At 40.9% G+C, this 20,261-nt stretch overlaps 1 protein-coding gene across 1 annotated transcript; it reads right to left on the bottom strand.

Moving 5' to 3' along the window:
- Positions 1-418: 418 nt before the first annotated feature.
- stard10 (StAR related lipid transfer domain containing 10) lies at positions 419-17,017 on the bottom strand. Its single transcript, XM_008309819.3, has 7 exons — positions 16,854-17,017; positions 16,203-16,610; positions 5,596-5,743; positions 5,178-5,281; positions 2,427-2,544; positions 1,121-1,173; positions 419-985 (listed from the first exon to the last, which is right to left on the bottom strand). The coding sequence occupies exons 2-7, from the start codon at positions 16,359-16,361 to the stop codon at positions 779-781; spliced, it is 789 nt and encodes a 262-aa protein (XP_008308041.1). The 5' UTR covers positions 16,362-16,610; positions 16,854-17,017; the 3' UTR covers positions 419-778.
- Positions 17,018-20,261: the final 3,244 nt, after the last annotated feature.

Here is a 20,261-nt window from a genome sequence, read left to right as displayed (position 1 = left end):
AAAACTGTAAAAGCATGGGGAAAAAAATTACACGCGCTGTAAACGTTAAACTAATAGATAATTCAAAAACTAAAACTGTAAAAGCATGGGGAAAAAAAAAATGACACGCGCTGTAAACGTTAATCTAATAGATAATTAAAAAAGGTCATTGTTTAAACGCAGTGCGGATGCTTAAAGTACCAACTCATCCACCGGAGGCCATTATTATCTTGACCTTTTTCCATATGAATAATTCCATCATTTGGATTAGTTACAAATAAAAACAGGTTTGAGACGTATACATCTACCTGCTGTTAGTTTCCTTTCTGTTCCAGCAATGGCATTAAAAATCCTGATTCAAAAATATTAATCAACTGACAGCCCTAATATGTACATAAATATACATACATAAATATATTCACATGTATATAATAACATCTTTTTTTTTGCACCACTGTGTTTTATAGGAATGTATTCGTTGGGAACCAAATGCTCCTTAATAAATCTTAATCTTTGTGTAGTACTCTGCATAGGTCCAGGTTAGAAAATGGTGATAATAATCGCGTTACTAACCACTGTTGGTCTTGAGGAACATCAGTTTACCGATATGTAAAAACTGTAAAAACTTCAGATGCATGTCTTCGGTATGTAGGTGTTCCATACATCCATCCATATGTATATAATCATTAAGAAACAAGCTGTCAGTGTGAGAACATTGTGTTTTGACAATGAATGTAGAGTACAGAATGTAGGTCAACATCTGTGTGTGTTTGTGTTTGTGTTTGTGTGTGTCTGTGTTTTAGTCGCTGTCATCTCTTTCCTGAGTCTCAGCCAGAGAGCTCTCGTCAATATTCTCCAGGCTCTCTGCGCGCTGGATGCTCAGCTCAGAGAGGGGGATGCTGGGTAGTGTAGTCTGCTCGGGATAGAGCCACGGCTTAAAGTTGGGGTTGTGTCTCTGCTTCCACTCCGAATACTTCAAACAGGCCTTGTTGATCTTCGACATTGCCTGGGAAAAAAAAAAAAAAAAAAAAATATTTACCCTAAGTTCATTTTGTTTTATAGGTTCAACACCCCTAACACTCTGCTGCGGGATTTACATCAAGGCCAGGATTGTGTGTATGTGTATCTGCAAACCACTTACCCCCGGAGCAAAGTAGTGTGTAGACCTGTTAACAACCCACTTGGGTAATGAACCTGTAAGAAGAGACAGTGAGCAGGAAAAAAAAAAAAACAAGAAAGAGGAGAGAGAGATTATTAAGATCCAACTAGCATCAAACTTACATGAACTGATTTTTGCATTTTCTGAGCACTTCAAATTGTCAGAATGTATTCAATATCCCTTCATGCTAACCTTAAATATCACCATATATTTTGCATAACACTATCACTATAACCTTACTCTAATCTGGCGGTAATTGTACTAACTCCAAACTCAATCTAAAACCTTAAAATACCCTTTGAGTTTATGGAAATCAACACAATTTCCCCAAATAGAGAAACCGCTTCACAATAGTACAATTTCCAAATACTTGACCTTGAGGACCAATTTTTTTTTTACTACGAAGTGGCCCCAGGGTCCATTAAAAATTACATTTAGTGAAGTCGGGATTGAATTCTACGCAAAAAAAAAGTAGCCTTTTGTCTTAAATTCTTAGTTTTTATACTTTTTTGCTGCAGCTAGCGTAGAGAAAAAGACGGTCTTCTTCCTCTGTATATCTGTATATTATAAAACTGAAAGGGTTTTGCGGCCCAAAGTTTTGGCCACGACCCGTCGACTTAGGCACTACAGGTAAAATTTGTAAAAATTTGTAGTTGACTTGATGCATATAAATAAAAGTGCAGTTTCGCGTTTCTGCCCGAAAAACTTCTATCACCAAAACGGCACGGCCAAAACAGGAAGTTATGATGACGCAAGATGACGCAGGCTTGTCTGAAAGTCTTGTCTGCAGTGTGGACGTATTTCAACATACTGTATCTGAGAAGGTAAATCGGATAGGGATTTGCAAAACACGTAATGGTGAAATTTCAAGAGGAAATTTCCGACTTCCTTATGTGACCATCAGATGATTTTATTTCTCTGCTAGACATTTGAGAATTAATCATTTATTATGCGTTATTAATCTTTCCAATCGCAGCGCCCTATTGGGGTTTAGTACACAGGCAACGCCATCAATGCAATGAATTGGGGTTTAGTACACAGGCAACGCCATAAATACAATGAAAGAGAAAGAGACAGAGAGACAGAGAGACAGAGATGATAGGAATAATGAATATAAAATAACTCCAAAAAGAGAAAGGATGAGAGCGAAGAGGACAAGGACAAGGTATGGACAAGTGAGTGTCCTCCTTATGGTTTCCATGACAACTCATTTTAACGTAGCCGCACGGGAATGAATCATTCATCAGATGTTGTGTCCTGGTGTGTGCGCTGCATTACACTCGGTTACCTCTGGGGTCTATGTGGGCCATGTAGGTGAGGATACAGCTGCTGGGTCCTTGGCTCTGGATCAAGTAACCAGTCTGAATGGACACAGCCCGCACCAAGTCCTTTTTAGGTGGATATTTCTGTAGTACACAAACACAAACGTCATCGTCCACAGGGCCTGGTTTAGACAAACAACCTCTGAGAGCAGTTGCTGAATCGAACAACTAATGCTTACTTCAACATTGCCAAGTACAGTATTAAATTTACTTCTACAGTAGAGAGGAGAGAATGAACCAGAATGGACGCTACCTTGTGTAGAGAAAACAGCAGAATGAGGATTGTTAGTATTCTCTTAAAAATATTATAATATTAATAATAAATTCAAAATATTCATTCAAAGTTTCCATCCGTCGCAATATGCTCCATTTCGACAAGTCATCTTGTATTTAAATTAGAATTTTCAATTTCTCATTCCTGTTGATTTGTCCCATCTGTAGAACACTCACTTCATTCGTCACTGTACATAAAATTGACGTATAAAACACACAACGAAATTAGACCTCTTGTCTACTCAACGTATTCAGACTCCTTTCCTTCATCGTCAAATTCTCCAAGTCCTAGGCCAAGGGTTACCGAACGCAGCGCTTGTTAAAGATAATATGTTACATTTTCCAGTCTAAAACAAGATGTTCTTCTACATTCCACTTTAGTGCTGCTCACTTACTCTAGCATGCTGCCTTAGCCTTTAGCTAACCCCCTACCAGGAAACTAATACTAACTGTTAATGAATGCGGCACGGAAGCTGATTTCAGACTGCAGAGCATTACAAAAGGGAAAAAACTGTCTGCGTAGCGTGAAAGTGACGGCGCATTTGTTCGAAAAGCAGAGATGATAGGACAAAATTACAATTGTTTTAACAATTTTTTTTTTTTTTTTTTCAAAAGCCATTTAAAACACGGCATTGGTCAGTGAACTGACGCCTCTGCCACGAACTCTGCCCTTCCAACGGAGCTCTCAAACAGACCGTGTCTGATTCTCCAGGGTGAGCTTACTGTGGCTAATCACGACACAGCCTATCGAGTTCATAACCGCTCAGTGAAACAGGAATGCGGAAGGCAAGACGGATCTCAACTGCCAACTGCCTGTCACATGAGACGTCTTATCCTTCTGTAAACGTCACACTTGTGAAGGAAACTTTAACCAGAGGGGGAAAAAAAAAAGAAACAACAAAAAACTAAAGACAGAAAACAAAAAAGAATGTCAATAAGGGATGCGACTGATCAAGATCAAAGTGTGAAGATGATGATTTAGTCATTGTTAAAGGAAACCAAACAAGCACAATTACACTAGCTTCAACTGTTAGAAATGGAAACGAGTTAACCAAACTATCCATTGTTCATCTGACTCAGACAGTGACAGTGAAAACAACCATCAGCGTCGTTGTTGCCACTGAAATGTCACTGCTCTTCCAGTTGGGAAGAAACTCAAAAACTCAAAAAAGGCCAAAATAATTGTTCAGATTTTAGATCAGAATCCCAGCTCTAATTTTTTTTTTACTGGCCATTTGACATTCAAATGACATTCAAATAACTCACATCAACTGTCCAACATCTTAACTCGAAGTGATTCCGCAGCCTTGCATTTTTCAGACCAAATTAACTGCGAATGTAGTGATAACATATCACAACAATGCAAGTGCGCGCCGTGAGTTTTCATGAGTATTTTTTTTTTTACAATCCTCAAATTTCCGATGGTACCTGAACACCCCTCGTTAAGGATTTGCAGTGCAGTCGGGGGATTGTGATGCTATTGCGATGTGACAACGTACCCGTTACGAGAGCGCAAACCACTCTGCACTGTTCCATTTGGAGTTACTTTGTCGACCGAACGCCTCAGCGAGTGTTGGCTGTTGGGACGAAGGCTCCGCATCTCAACTCAAAGCAGTTTGTTCTCCCAGCGTGTATCATGCGATCAATGGATTTATTGATTATCGTCCCAATCGGCCTAAGCACAACGGCCTCTAGCTAAACTAGCTAAACAGAATGAGTTCACGTCTACTCAGCCCAGAGGCGGGACCAAGGCATTGCTTTGCAAGTCATTGGGCAAGTCTCAAGTCTTTGCACTCAAGTCCGAATCAAGTCTCAAGTCAAAATAGGCAAAGTCCGAGTCGAATCCAAGTCCAAGACTGAAAAGTGTCAAAGTCAAGTCCCAGGTCCTGCCGTTTCTGTTTCGAGTCCTTTCGAGTCCTTCCACTCACTGCCACTCGTTTTTTTTGTTGACCATATCGTAGTTTTTAAAATCCGAACAACACGATCTTTGGTATCATTTTCTCTAACCCGCGCATTGTGCGACAGCTCTTTCTCATTGGTTAGCCCGCAATGTGATTGGCTCGATATTATCGCGTCAAAACAACGTGGGTCTAATTTGATTGGATGTTGTGCCGGTTTTGGAGAAAGCATCAAGTCTTGTCGAGTCAAAGGGCTCGAGTCCGAGTGAAGTCACGAGTCATTGATGTTAAAAGTCCAAGTCGAGTTCCAAGTCTCTTTACGTTTTGTCACGTCGAGTCTGAAGTCATCAAATTGATGACCTCGAGGCTGACTCGAGTCCAAGTCACGAGACTCGAGTCCCCACCTCTGACTCAGCCAATGTGCTTGTGTAGGCCTCTGAAACAGCCGAGTGCCGAGACTCGAGTCCCCAAGCAGGGGGGGCTCAGCAGAGCATGTGTTAACAGTGTGTATGTGTGTGTGTATGTGTGTGTGTGTGTTCCACTCACAGCATGCTTGACAGAGTAGTTCATGATAATGTAATCCCTTCCTATTGGCAGCCAGGAGCGAAGCGTGATGACATCCCGGTTCAGAACAGGTTTCGGACATTTCCCTGTCAAGAAATGCAGAGGTTATTAATCATGATGTCTATGTTATCGTGATTAATGAAAGTAACCTAATGAAAGTCATTTCTAAATATGACCCAAACCTGACACCAGGTACTGTAGATGTATTTCACACGTGTTTTATTCGTGACTCATCCGAAATGATTGAATTCTTTACCAAACATCAACAAATCAAATCCCACCATAACTATTGTATGAGATAATTATGTTTCCATTTCTTTTCACAGATTTGGAGGATTTTTAATGATGGAATGTAGAATGCAATTGCGCATTTCCATGAGTGAGCGTGCGTGTAACATACATGAGTAGTATCCGACGTCTGCGTTGACCGTGAGTCTCCCGATGTCGAACGTCTCGATCACGTTCTTGTCCCACTTCTTCCGGTACTCAGTGTCGTGGAGAACGTCGTACATGGTCTCCGCTGACACATCCTTGCACACCATCCGACACTGACGGACACGGACGGGGGAATAACAATTATGCTCAGTCAAAAGAAAAGAAAAAAAAAAAAAAAAAAAACTTCTACCGCAGCTAAATTTTAGACTCACTATAGATGCACTGTCTAATATCGCTCCATGCAAGCGCTGCAGGAAAATTCATTCAATTTTAATGAGGGCTGCTCCCCATAGGTTCCCCACTGTAAAGAGCTGGGGCCATTGTTTTGGTCTTCAGACTCTTTTGCTGTTTCTGATGCCCTACACCAGGGCAAGGTAAACTACCACTGCTTCATCTGATCCATTATGTCAGGGGTGTCAAACTCATTTTTACGAGCAATAGCTACATCAGCAATAGCGTTCCTGGTTGTAAATTGAAGACTGTATAGATCAGGGGTCTCCAATCCCTGGTCTGCGGACTTTTTAAAAAAAATTTTTTTATAATTTTTACTAATTTACTCCATTTAAAGAAACCCAGTCATATCCATTTGCTTTCTTTATTTGAAGATAAGATAATCTGGAAATTTTTTTTTTTTTTTTAAATAATACAGTATGACATTCAGACTCTGATACCAACAGAATAAAAGATGTTTTATTTGAAAGATTTAATGATATAGTGGCGCTTTGGCCCAGAGGCAATGTCTCTGTCATTGGGGCAAGTTCGAATCCCGGTTAGGGACGGTTGGTACCTTCCAGTGGACTCACCACCCGCAGGAAGGTTTAGGTATGGTGCAGTGTGATTTGGGCAACGACTGCTGCCCCCCCGCGACCCGGTAACGGATAAGCGGATGAAAATGGATGGAAATGGATGGATGGATTTAATGATATCTTCAATGCGCAGCACCTTGGGGACCGCTACTACCACTTGTCATTGTGACACATCACACCACTGCACACAAACAAATGTGACCTGTGCTTTTAACCCATCACCAACAGCGATGGATTAACAGCTCCCCAGGCAGCTGAGCAGTGTGCGGGGACGGTGCCGTGCTCAGAGCACCTCAATGGTAAAGGTAACGGGTGGTACTGGCTGACCAGTCCGTGGAACCAAAAAAGATTGGGGACCACTGGTATGGATGTAACTACTCCATAACAGACTAATGCATGTTAATATTGTTCATTTCTGTATGATAAAATGATATCTTTTAATTTCTCAGGTTAAGAACCTCTGCGTCATGGATTTACTAAATGCTTTTAAAGCTCCTGCGGGCCACACCAAACGGCTTGGCGGGCCACTTTCGGGCCCCCTGGCCTTGAGTTTGACATGTGCATTATGTGGACATAATAATCCCGAGGACTCTTTATGATGTCAGTGCAAAGGCAACCAGTTCGGTTTGAAATGTGGACGACACGATGGCGAGGGAGAACTTAGGACATGGACATGATTAGAAGTCACATGGCAGGACACTGGAGCTCCTCGGAGTAACAGGACAGCGCAAGACAGAGTGAGACAGAGAGAGAGAGTGGGGGGGAGAAAAGGAAGTGTTGGGGGAAGCTGCAGACCACAGATGAGCCATTACTGGACCTGAGCTCTTTAATAGATAAGGAGGAATTGAAAACAGGACACAGACACAGTCGTTCAAACGGCTTCACTTTTACAAGCCACAACATTTGGCATTGGACAAGAAAAAAAAAATGTACTGCACGTTGGACCCTATGGCTAAAATAATTCCAACTATTGTAGAGAAACGATCGACTCGTCGTACTCATTTTCTCTCGCTGCTCATTTTTTTTACTTTCCCTTCGCAACTAATCATGAAGACTCTGGGTGGATACGTTATCGGGTTAACCTAACGGTATATGAAGATGCAAGTTGAAGCATGTCATGGACGCGTCACATTGACTTGAGTTATCCCAGGGTTGGTGTTAGCATAGCCCGGCCTGGAGGAATACCGACTATTTAAGGTTAGGTTTTAATTTGTGAGTAAAACTTTACCCAGAAGATAACCTTACTCTTTAAGCTAATTTTCAGAACATTGTTGGAGGTGTACAGCTCCATGGCCAGTGCTCTCTTGCTAATCACTCTTAGTCCACAATCACAGAACACCAAAATATTTGCAGATTGTATCACTAACCTTTGAAAATGGACACCAAAAAAAACATACTCAGGAATCAGTTGCTTATACAACTAAACATGCACTGTACTGTGTGTCATGGCCTACATGCGCACACATGTTGAGGAAAGAAGTCTGCAGCTCCCCAAGAGTGTGCGTTACTACAGTGACAATTGTCAGGGGGGTCGGGGGGGGATTTAATAATAACAACAGACTGTATAATTTCAACAGGAGGAAGGCGAAGACGAATGATTCAGATGAAGAAATGAAAGGAAGAGAATCAGCAACACTACGATGAGAGATGTTAAAAAAAAAAAAATATATATATAAAAGATGGCAAATGAGCCGGTAGATAAATGTCCTCAGTCTCTGTTGGTTTAACTGCCTTCACAAATCATTACACCAGAATTCAGGTTTCCACTGGGTAAATCTTCTTTCACGGCCCCTGAGGCTTTTTTTTTTTTAAGGAGACGATCTCCTGTTTCTTTACAGCTACATAAACTGAAGGTTACCTCTCTTAATCGCTGTTAGCACAGTGCTAAATAAAATGTTGTCCTCGGGTATACATTTCTGATTTGGTACAAAGGAGGTTTGAGGATGTCTACTGGAGATGTCTCTTCAAATAAGAAAGAAAGAAAACAAAAGAAATAGTGAGGAAAAGAGAAGAAAAATAAAAAGATAAAAGGAGAAAAAGAGAAGTCGGAAACAAAGGAAGAAATGACTACGAATAAGAAAAGGTGGAGAGAAAGACATAAATGGATGTAGAGCGAAGAAAGAGAGAAAGAAAGAAAGAAAACTAAAAAAAAAACAATTATGAAGAGAAAAACATGAAGAAAGGAGATGGACAAGAAAAAAATACCGTAAGTTTTAGACTATAAGCCGCTACTTTTTTCACATTCTTTCAACCCTGCGGCTTAAACAATGATGCGGCTAATTGATGGATTTTTTACGGGCTAACGAAGTTCATACTGCTAGCGATCAATGACTTTTTTTGCTAGGCTACTGTGTGTTATACTAGTAGCGTACGTCTGTCTGTGATTGGTTGGACAGGAGCTGTTAAAACACTGTTCATGTTCTGTTGTGCTCAGCGTGGCCCCAACTTCACTGTTTCTGTTTATCTTTGCTGCACAAAGTGAAGGGAGTTAGCCCCGGGAGCTAATGTTAGCTTATACGCTAGAGCCAGATCATGTCTCCCCTGTACATTCCAACTATGTTCGAAGCAGGAAAAAGCTAACGTGTAACCAGCCGTGCTAAATGCACTGTTCAGAAAAAAAGGATTTATTAAATTAAAAGTGAAAAGAAAATCCTTCTGTGTAAATATCCCATGTTATAACATGGACACCTCCGGCTTATTGAGAAGTGCGGCCTATATATATATACAATTTTTTTTTTTCTTTTTAAATTTAGGTGGTGCGGCTTATACTCCGGTGTGCTCAACAGGAAATTACAGTAGTAGAAAGTAGAAAAACGCCTCAAATGACAAACTCATGAAAATGAAGAGCATTTTGAACGAAACAAAGATCCAACAAGAAAAAGACGAGGAAAGGTGAAGAATTTGATGGTAAAGAAAATGAAAAAAGAAGAAAAGACGAAGAAGAAGAAGAAAAAGGAAAAGAGGAAAAACAAACTCCGTCAGTGACGTTACAACAACATGTATTTACTGTTTAATTAGGATTAGTGAAGACCGATTTCTGCAGACAGGCCTTGATAAGACACAGTCCAGGCTGATTTTATAACAACATGTAACAACAACAACAACAACAACAACAACACATGGACACGGTGGACATCACTGACGGCTATCAAGAGAAAAGCGGCATCAACCGTGGCCAAGTTCTCCAGCTGGAGTTGGAGACTGTCCCAAAGCATCAGCACCGATAAGGTCTCGAATTGGATGATCTCATATTTGTGAGTCTGTGTGCAACGAATTCACAGTTCAGGGAACAGGAAACACAGGCTGTTTTGTTTCTGCAGGCCAACTGAGACAGTGGCCGACTGTTGGGCAGAACAGTGAGGGACAGAAAAAGAACAAATGTAAAGGTGACTAAAGAGAAAAGTCAAAGGAGCAAAGGAGCTTTGTCGCAGACTGAAGACATATGTCCAGCTACATGGACACATGTTACTAATTGAGGGAGCTCAGCCGATGGAGTGTGCGGAGCGAGACGTAGGTGAAAGACACTGAGAGGCTGCTGCAAAGACAATGGACTTGCGGGGGGGGAATTTTTTTTTTTTTTCTACCTACTAATCATCCTCTCCCCTGGTTCCACGTCTTCTTCCTCCGCTTTTGTTTCCTTTCCTACCTCCCTCTCACCTGTCAGCACTCATCTTCTTCGGCCCTAAGTGCTGATACATCACTGTGGAAAAACAATTACCAAAACAAAAGTGGAGAGGGAGAGGGCACACGGTGATTCACAGCCAGGCTTTCCCTCTGCGTCAGCACCCGAACAGGCAAATGTCCATGTCTGTTTGTGTGCGTGTTTGTGCGTGTGTCGGTCGGTACATTGTGCAGTGTGTGGACGTACGCTGACGGGAACAAAATTGCAATGATGAAGGTGCAGCTGATGAGCTGTCTGATTGCATTGTGATGCACAAATGCAGCAGTGACAATGATTCTGATGATAATTGGAGCGCTAATGACAACGACGATTGCCCGTCCGCTCTCCTACGTTCTCTTGCATCATCTAAGCCACGTAAAAAACGGCAGACGCACACACAGAACGAGTTCAAAGTTCACTCTTGAGCGCTCGCCGAGTACCGATGTGTATATATTTATTAAAGCTCGCACTCATCCATTTCTCCATAATGACAGACGTGAGGACAGGTCTGCGTTGTCTCCTCTTGTCACAACGCTGCTAACTGGCTCCGGTCCGCCGACTTCTCTTCCTCAGCTCCCCCAAGGTTTCTCATGGGGCGGGCTCCTCAGTGCGCGGAATTGCTAACACCGCTATCGAGCACCAGTGAAATCCAGTATAAGGATCACAGCCTTTGCAGACTAGTCCAGGTGTGGGCAAACACTTGGACGCAAAGCGTTCGTGTGAGCTAACATAAAAAGACGTGTGGAATAGCATAGTCTTTACAGCGTTTGTCATTGCACAACAGGGGTACAACGACATTTTCCACGCCATCTAATGGGGACGTGGGTATTGCAGGGAAATGCCTGTAGTATAATGATAATATTACAATATAGGGATGGGGCCGATCCAACCCAGTATCGGTATCGGCGGCCGATCCCAACGTAAATAGCGATTCGGACCGATCCGATCCAACCTTTTTGAAATTACCTGAATTTAATAATAATAATAATAATAATAATAATAATAATAATAATAATAATAATAATAATAATAATAATAATAATAATAATAATAATAATAATAATAATAATAAAGCAATAGTATCGGAAAAGTATCGGTATTGGCCGATATACAAATCCAGGTATCGGGATCGGATCGGAAGTGAAAAAATGTGGATCGGTGCATCTCTAAATATTACATTACATTACAATACATTTAATATTTATTTAAATTATATAATTTGGAAAAGTTTGGCGGGCTGGATTAAAAACCCGAACGGGCCACATCCGGCCCCCTGACCCTTATTTTGCCCCTGCCTGGACTAGTCTCTTGCACAGTAGCATCCTAGCTGTGAACGTCTTTTGTGCTTGACCTCCTTCAGGGACATTTGGTGTTGAACACCGACTGGTTATGCTGATAAAAGAAACACATTTCTGCTGTTACCTCCGAAACTGCCTGTTTAAATGTTATCACTGTGGCACAGGATTTTGTGGGCAGTTTTTTTTTTTTTTTTTTTACACAACAAACAGGATAACATTATTGCACTGGCAGTACGCAATACGCTTTAGTATTTAGTTGTATTTTGCTTTGATTTTACGATGTTTAAGTTAATATTTACACTAAACAATTACACTGAAATGAATTGCGGTTGTAGAGCTGCCACTCAGTCCACACCTATCGCTGGCGTTTAATGTGGTTTAATTGCCACTAAGGATCAAAAATTCCTGGATATCTTGTTAACTCTTGTTGAATGAATGAATGAATGAATGAATGAATGACGCACACAGAGATTCGCCGTTATGTCCTAATGCAGCCGTGTAGCGCCATCTTCAGCGAGGAGCACTGCCTCGACTATCGATGGCTAGCATCGGTGGCCTTTAACGGGTAACGATACTTTGAAAAAAAAAAAAAAAGCCAGTATCGACCTGATACCAATGCCTAGTATCGGTACTTACCCATTTCTAGTTCAAATGGTTTTTCAAAAGTGATTGGATCACAGCTGGCTTTTGGCCGAGGCCACAAACTGTAGGTGGTAGCCTGAAGTTTATTAGCCCGATTATTTGCAAAGGGCACTACAGTAAAATGGCCGAAGGCAACTCTTAAGCCTCTCATCACGCTCAAAATATCATTACAGGTAATGCGAAACATGAACCAGTTTCTTCAGAGACACCGATGTAATTTATTTACCTCAGCATTACTACCAGTAGTCACTCTGTGTCTGGTCAAACTCGAGAACTCGTGAGACTCCTTAATTCAGCAACATCTTAGCACCGGAGTAGCACCGGCTTGATGTAATGCAGCGGAAATGTTCAGGCAAGAACCAAGAACAGCAGTTTTGAGTAGAAAGTACTTCGGTCGAAAGTAAGTAGTAGACACCAATTAGGAGGCAAACGTAAAACTTGTATTATCCAGTACCCAGTTCTTGGATTTAAAAATGCTAACAACAAATCAAATCAAAGATGCTCATCCATATGTATGGAACCATGTTGTGCTGCTTTGCACTTGTAATGATATTTTGAGGATATTACGAGGTACAAAAGTCACAAAGATCTAACCGTGGGTTAACTTTTAAACATGTGAGGGAATAGAAGCAGAAAATATGCCCTTAAGCCAAAAAACAAAAAACAAAAAACAAAATATTGTTTAAATAAGTTAATTAGGCAAGATCGTGACATAACTGCTCCACACGAGGACAAAATGAAATGGCAGCCCCACCCTGACACTGGCTGTGTGTGCGCTTGTGTGTGTGTGTTGTCCCATTGGTGTATCCGGATCTAGAACTGAGCTACAGCCACCAGGTGTTTACTTTGTTGAACAAAGTAGTGCATTCATGTGCATTTGTGTGTGTGTGTGTCTTCCCGACTGCCCGGGGTTATTGTATCAAGGGCTTTTTCAAACCCCCCACTCTTACCTTCCCCCATTGCATATAAATAGGAAAGGTGTGCCAGTGCAGGTTACAGGTTAAGCTCATTTTTTGTCAACTAGCCTCACTCTCCTCTGGTGTCATTCCTCGGGCTGTGTTCTGTGTGCTCTTTTTCTATTATATTATTTGGATGGTAATGTTTCTCAGGGTAAGCCATACAAATCAGTTGTTTAGATCAACACTGGTCTGATCAGCAAGGCACTATAATGGCTGGAAAGACAAGACAAGTCAACAGTAAAGCCCAAATCTGCCCGGAGTGAAACTGACACCAGAACGGGTCTGCAGGCAGTTAAAGACTAAACTGTCCCGCTGGGTTGCAGCCAATAGCTGGGGGCTGAAAGGAGACTCCAATTTAACACTGCGTCAGAGCAAACTGTAAATGTATGTGCAGTGTAATGAGACAGAAAGGGAATTATTTGAAAATAAACTTTCTGCTTCTCATATCTATGCGATGTTTAGTGAAGACGTATATCTGTTCATAAAGGTTTAGTATGAATAAAGGCTGTTTTTCTTTTTTTTCTTTTTTTTCTTTCATTCGTTTCAACATCACAAAAAGGGAACTTTCGGTACATTCATAATTTAAATGTCACTCCGTGTATGAAGGTTTGCACAAATTCAAACACCTTTTAGTGCAGGATGTACATAAATGGATTTGGGCACCAATTCTGTGTTCGCAGAGCTCTAAAGTTGTTTGTCTTCTGGTTCCACGAAACTAATATTAAAAAGGACTGCAGTCACATGTATTGCATTAAACGTCACGCGTGAGTTTTCCCATGTCTCTCAAGTGACATCGATGTTCTCCAGGACGCCTTAACATCTGCTCCCAAGTCAAATATTTGAACAAACAGCAACGTTGACTCGTCACGCGCTCAAAACAACTCCGTGGCATTTTACCTACTGAGAGCAGGAACTACGTCTTTTGTTCTTCCCAACTGCTAATCTAATGCCCGACTGGAAATTTTGTGACAAAGGCTACATTAAAAAAAAAAAAAAAAAAATCTAAAGTTAATATTATTGAGTTAACAAAACCATAAAGTCATGTAACCACTGCAGTAAATATTTCATAAATGAAATGGAGTTTTCTGTGTATTCATGAGCTGATTAGATTTTCCTGACTGCTTAGGTTTCACAGGGTTAGAGTTCTAATTACAAAAACTCAGACTTTATTTCCTCTGGAGAATAAATGCGAGGGCAAACGGTGCAGAAGTCTAATTTCACAGATGTTAGACATTCTTATCTGGCAATACTGTATGTTCGCGATACCAGGCTTCAGAATAGAGTGGTTTCATTGGCCAAGGATGATGTGTCCCCAGAGAACTTCCCAGGCATCCTCCTTAGGCAGGCTGTCTCGTTGGGTACAAATGTACTAATCCACCACTACGTAGCTTTAATTAGTAGAAATCTAATATAGGATCTGCTAAAAATGGCTCCAATTGCTTGAACAAGCTCCCTAATCAAGACTTCATTTGTTCATTTGTGTTCACATGGAAAACAGCGGAGAGCGGCGTGAAGCGTCAGCTTACTTTGCAATGTGTAAAGTAAGCTGACGTTGTACACCGCACTTTGTACTGACTGTACTGTCAGTGTCTTCTAAACTACAATGAGAATAAGCAGCAGAAAGCAGTGAGTTAGCGGCGTCAGCAGTTTTATATCTTTTGGGAGGAGGGGGAAGAAATGTATTACTGCAGGATTTTATTGGATTTCCTCTACTGTGTTTTTGTGCAGAAATCACATAAATAATCATTCATAATGACGAATAGCCGTTCGTGGGGGTAAACTGAAATGTTAATGCCCCAGGAAAGTAAGTAAAGGTAACGCTCACGATCTTTCTAAAGTCCACAAAACGCAAACATTCACCAGCAACGGCTCCTCGGCTTTAACATATATTCTCCATATCTGCAATCGTTGTGTCGCCAAAATATAACCTGATACAACGGCGTAACAGTCTTTGTGTTAAGGCCCCTAACAGCACTGCCCTCTTCTGGGTTGGAGGTGAGCTTTATTTTGTTTAGTTGCACAGACCACAGATGACAGATTTGCATTATCATCACTGCAAACTGTGGCGTAAAAACAGGAAGCCATTGTATACAACAATTAAGTTCCTGGAAAAAAAAAAAGGTTTGTGGCGCTGAAAGGCCAAGAAACACCACTAATGGCAGTCGTTAAGACCAAACGAGATTGTATTCTGTTAAATGTAAAATGTAAAACCCTTTCTGATTGGCCTGTCAAAGTTCAGTTTATGTTTTAAGAAGGAAACACCTTGCCCGAAGGATGCAACGTTTTCATTCTGACTTGCAGGGAGGCTTTAGCCTAAATTGGTTCCGTGGTCACATATCTCAATATAGAACACACAAAATGATCTTCACCGTCATCAGGCAGAGTGACTAGGTTAAAAGACAAACAACAACCGTACAGCCGTGGTCACATATCTCAATATAGAACACGCAAAATGATCTTCACCGTCAGGCAGAGTGACTAGGTTAAAAAACAAACCACAACCGTACAGTGGTCGACATTTAAAATACAGAACTACTCAACAACAGCAACACCAGAAGTATCACTTCACTGTGACACTTCCATCATACATTTACCAATGTGTACATCATGTTTTTTGTTTTTTTTTTACACTTCATCCAAAAATAAAATACATTATTAGATAAGATGACAACACTTTGTCCATTGTTTTGGACAGAAAGTGTTCTTATAATTCTATTTTCCCAAGTTGTTTGCAAAAGCAGCACGGCAGAAAGAGAAAACTGCTGACAGTTCACTACTTTCTTTACTTTCTTACTTTAGCCACACTTACGATAGCTTAGCAAGTGCTACGCTATAAGTGTGTGTTGGTTGGAGGTGTACAATGCCAAAGAAAACCTATAGAAAAGCGAAGCTGGTGCGTGTATTCTATACGGGATACAACAGAATTCTTTATGGGGTCCGGGGGGCGGGGGGGTGTTACTTCCTGTTTACATACAAATTTAAAGGTAGAAAGAACGATGACCTTCAACAGCAGAGCTATATGTCGTAAACAGCCATAGTTTCAATTAAATTCAGTTTCAATTTGTCACTTTATGCTAAGTCACTCTGTGCTAAGCTAATTTGTTTTTTCGTTACAGCTATTGTCTTTCTTTGGATGAGGAGAAGTGATAAGGGAACTTTCTCTCAGTGGACACTGTATCATACCTGTTGGTCACGTGCACACTCACCTTAATTTTGTGCACAGACTTTCCTTCCTCCAGACCATGGGTCCACACCGTGGTGGGGCCCTTGTTATAGGTCAGGCTCCAGCCCTCCTCGCACAGACACTCGGCTTTGAAGCTGGCAAACGCCCGGTCGTCCGGGATGTTTACAGACTGTGCGGACATGGCTCGTTACCGGGAGAAGGCAGAGGAAGATGAGGTGGAGGAGGTGAGGAGACTCCTGGTGATGACGCACGGAGACCGGTGGAAGCTGACGGCTCGTAATTCTTCTCCTTCTCTTCTTTCTCTTTCTACGGGAATAACTTGTGTAATTCAATTGTCCCTCTCTGTGAGCTGCTTTTGTGGAGGCTGCTCCAGGTCTTATGATGATTCGTGTGCGCCTCCTTCAACAACCGCAGTCCGGGCTTGCACAAACTAAACACGGAGACAGAGACGAGTGGGTAAACGCTGTGTTGGTATAGCAAAAGTGACAATCTGAATGGATAAAGAGTGCCGTTAAAAAGAAAATAAAGCGGCGAAATGCCTCTTTGAGCTATTTGATCAAGGCGGTGGAATAAGTTTAAGCAAACAGCTGCTCCTCAAACAAACCATATGTTTCAGCTTCTGCTGTTTCTTTTTCTCTCTCTCTGTCTCCCTCCCCTTTCCCTCCCTGCTTACCTTATGTCCGCCTCTCTATTTCCCCCCCTTGTCTCTCGACACGTCTGTTGTTTTGGATGTCTTTCTGCGAATTTACAGTAAATTGCACCGTTTCTCCATCGCTGCGATTCCAATGCTGCAGGTGGTGGAGGAGATGCGGCGAGGTTTCGGAGCCAGAGGAGGAGGAGGAGGAGGAGGGAGAAGCTGAGCTGACAGGAGACGCAGAGGTAGAAACGCCCCTCCCTGTGTTGCCTTCAGGGTCTTTTGGTAAAACTCGCTCTCTCGTTTGTGTTATAAACGTGCGTTTACCCCTGTTTAGGAAACTAAAAGTGACGGTGGTCGTTTGTGTTATAAACGTGCGTTTACCACTGTTTAGGAAACTAAAAGTGACGTTTTTTTTAGTTCATAAATGCACTACGATGTGGCTTTGCACAATAAAACAGAAATACGTGACCTGGCTAATTATAAAGCACTTTCAACTATTGTGTTTATGAAGTACTGTAGGAATAAAATCACGAGAAGAAATACTCCAGACATTAGTGTCTGTCAGACAAGATATACGTATCTCAGAAAATACTTTTTTTAATTGCTGCTGGCACGTCGTACGGATATTTTTCTGAACTGAAATGAGTGGAGTGATTTAGTAGTGAGCACCAAGCTACCGTGTCTAACCCGGAGTTTCATTCAACGCATCTGTACGTCCTGCACTGACCAAAGACCGTAATATTCAACGTGAGTGGACAAAAAGGGTTTCAGACTCACAGCTCCTTTGAGTTTTATTTAACTCGGCTGCCATTTGACTTCATTCTTTTAAATCAGCCAGTAATAATGACATTCATATGCTCCCACAGTCCAACCTTCTAGTGCCGTTTTAACGAAGGAGACCAGAAACACGTCATTGAGACCATGCTATCTGATTACGTGGAAATATTAGCTTTAAGCTAAAAGTCGAGAGAGATTTCGACACTTTGTCTGATAAGGTTATTTGATGCTGTGAGGCAGGTGAGAGTGCAACCTGAGCACATGAAGTGAGATGGAACTCAGCTTGCAGACGAATTGTCTACACCGAGAAGAGTGTAGCAAATCAAAATTATTAACATATTAAGCTAAATAAAACTCTAAACTAATATTTTCATCACATTTTTGGAGGAACGATCTACCTTGTTATAGTTGATGCAAGACTGAATGCTAAACAATACACTTCCAATGCTTTTTCCAATGCCAAATGAAGTCAAACTGCATGCTCAAGAAACAGATAACTCCAACTGATTAAAATGGTAAATTCCCACAGTCATTTAACGCAACTATGGCCACCACACTAGGTAGTGAAGTGGTTAGTTCATGGTGCAGGGGCGCGACTGTTTACTGCTGACGTGTAAATTCTCTGTAACTGTCAGGCTCCTATAACGAACTGCTGAAAAACCAAAATGTCGTATATTTTAATCGTCATTTGTTTTCTTTTACTTTCTTTTATTTATTTATTTTTGTTTCGAGTTTATTGCAATGGTCACCACCAATCTTTTCCCAATTGGTTTAATGTTCTACTTTCTTTATTGTTACAAAAATGCCTATAAATAGCTATATAGGTTTGAAAATGTCATTATTTTATTTTCTACTCGTTACTAACGGCGTTACTTTTTTCAGTAACGGGTAATCTAACTAATTACTTTAGCTATCGTTATAACACATTTGATTGAGTAAAAACCGCTGAATTAGAGTATTTCGGGATTACAGAGCAGAAATCCCGGGTGAGGCAGCGGAGAGAAACTGGGTCGCATGACGCGTGCCGGTTTCTGTTCCTCAGCATATCGCCAATATGAACCTTACAGAAATATTTGTTCTACAGCATGACTCTACAGTCTGTGTAATGTCTTTAATGTATGTGTGAGAGAATTGTTCCTGCTAATCTTACAAGAAAGTGCAGAGAAAAGTCAGCAGGGGAGGCAAGCAGTACTGTGCCCCACCACGGGGGGGCGTTTGAACGTCAAAATTAAATTTGTGCTGCGCCCATCTCTATACTTACTACTAATTTGTTTACAGTAAATGAATGAATTGCTCAGACACAAGAAGGGTGCTCTATCCATTTGTATAAAAGAAACGTTCTTTGTAGGACAAATTAATTTACACTAGCGAGTTTAAAGCACTTTGTGCAAAAGAGCATAAGAGAAACTCCACAGACCTACTTCTTTAGGATTTCAAACCTTCGGTTCAGAACTCGGTCTCCATTCATGGCTTTCGTTTTCACCATGATATTTTGAGATCTGAATCCATTTCAGAGTCACTGAATTAATAAATGTTTGAGGTAGAACATAGTAGATGGGTACACAGTGAAAAAAAGATGTAACTGTTAAGCCCACATTGTTAAACTGTTTACTTTATACTTGAAGTACAGTATGTCCACCAGTTGTCTTTGCTTTTCTACTCTACATTTTTAAACTAAAAAAAAAAAAAATTAACGCAATTGTCACTTTCACTGGTAACTAGTTACTTCTATAGTGGAGTAACTCAATCACTAAAGTAACTAGTAACTATAACGAAGTACTTTTTCAAAGTAACGTGCCCGTCACTGCTTGTGATGTATAATGACAAGAGATGTTGCATCAGGGCATTCCGACTGAATCGTGAGTTTCAGGGATCAGAGAAAAGTCATCTTGAGCGGAACATGATGTCAGTTTCCTGAAATATGATGCCTTTTATGGTAAAAAAAGACATAATTGTATTGTAACATTTGCACCTTCCATTAGGGGGCTCTAGAGGCGCTGTTGTTTAAAATCTGGTAGTCAAACTGTTTCGGTAGTACAATGCTTGAATTTGTAAATCTCAGTAGTTATTCATGGAAATAAAATATCTTTGTGTTCAAATTAAAAGGGTTTAAAATCTGGAATAAAGCAGAAACAAACAAACAATGAATCAATTTATTCAATTCTAATTATTATCTTGCTACGAGAACATACTTGCCAGAACAACACAGACGGTGGAATTAGAACTTAAATAAATAAGGTTCTGAATCAGTTAGGTCTAAACATATCCGCCGGCAAACACGAATGAAGTAATTTCATGGTAGGAGGTCAACAAAATCCAATCTATGGCAACAATTCTAGAAAAGGTGCCGGTGGATTGATGATGGCAGTGTACGCTGTCATTTATGATTCATGGATTGTGAGACACAGTGAGACTGCTGCCAGCACGCAACATGTCCACATCGTAAATTACACCATGTCACCCCCTGGGAGGCCCATTCTTTTTTATTGGCTGTAGCTCAAGGTTTTACTAAATGACATTTTCACCAAACCTGCTACTCTATATCTAACAAGCAAGGGCCATTTCAAAATGTTTCCACATTTAAAAACATTTCAAATGTCACTCTCTATTTTTTTTTTAATTCTACACATGTAGGAGGAAAATGGCTTGGAGCCAGTGAGCCCTGCA

This window comes from Cynoglossus semilaevis, chromosome 4 (genome assembly GCF_000523025.1).
Source record: "Cynoglossus semilaevis isolate Cse_v1.0 chromosome 4, Cse_v1.0, whole genome shotgun sequence".
Classification (NCBI taxonomy): domain Eukaryota; kingdom Metazoa; phylum Chordata; class Actinopteri; order Pleuronectiformes; family Cynoglossidae; genus Cynoglossus; species Cynoglossus semilaevis.
The sequence above is the reverse complement of the archived record's forward strand: the minus strand, read 5'-3'. Positions and strand labels throughout refer to the sequence as shown.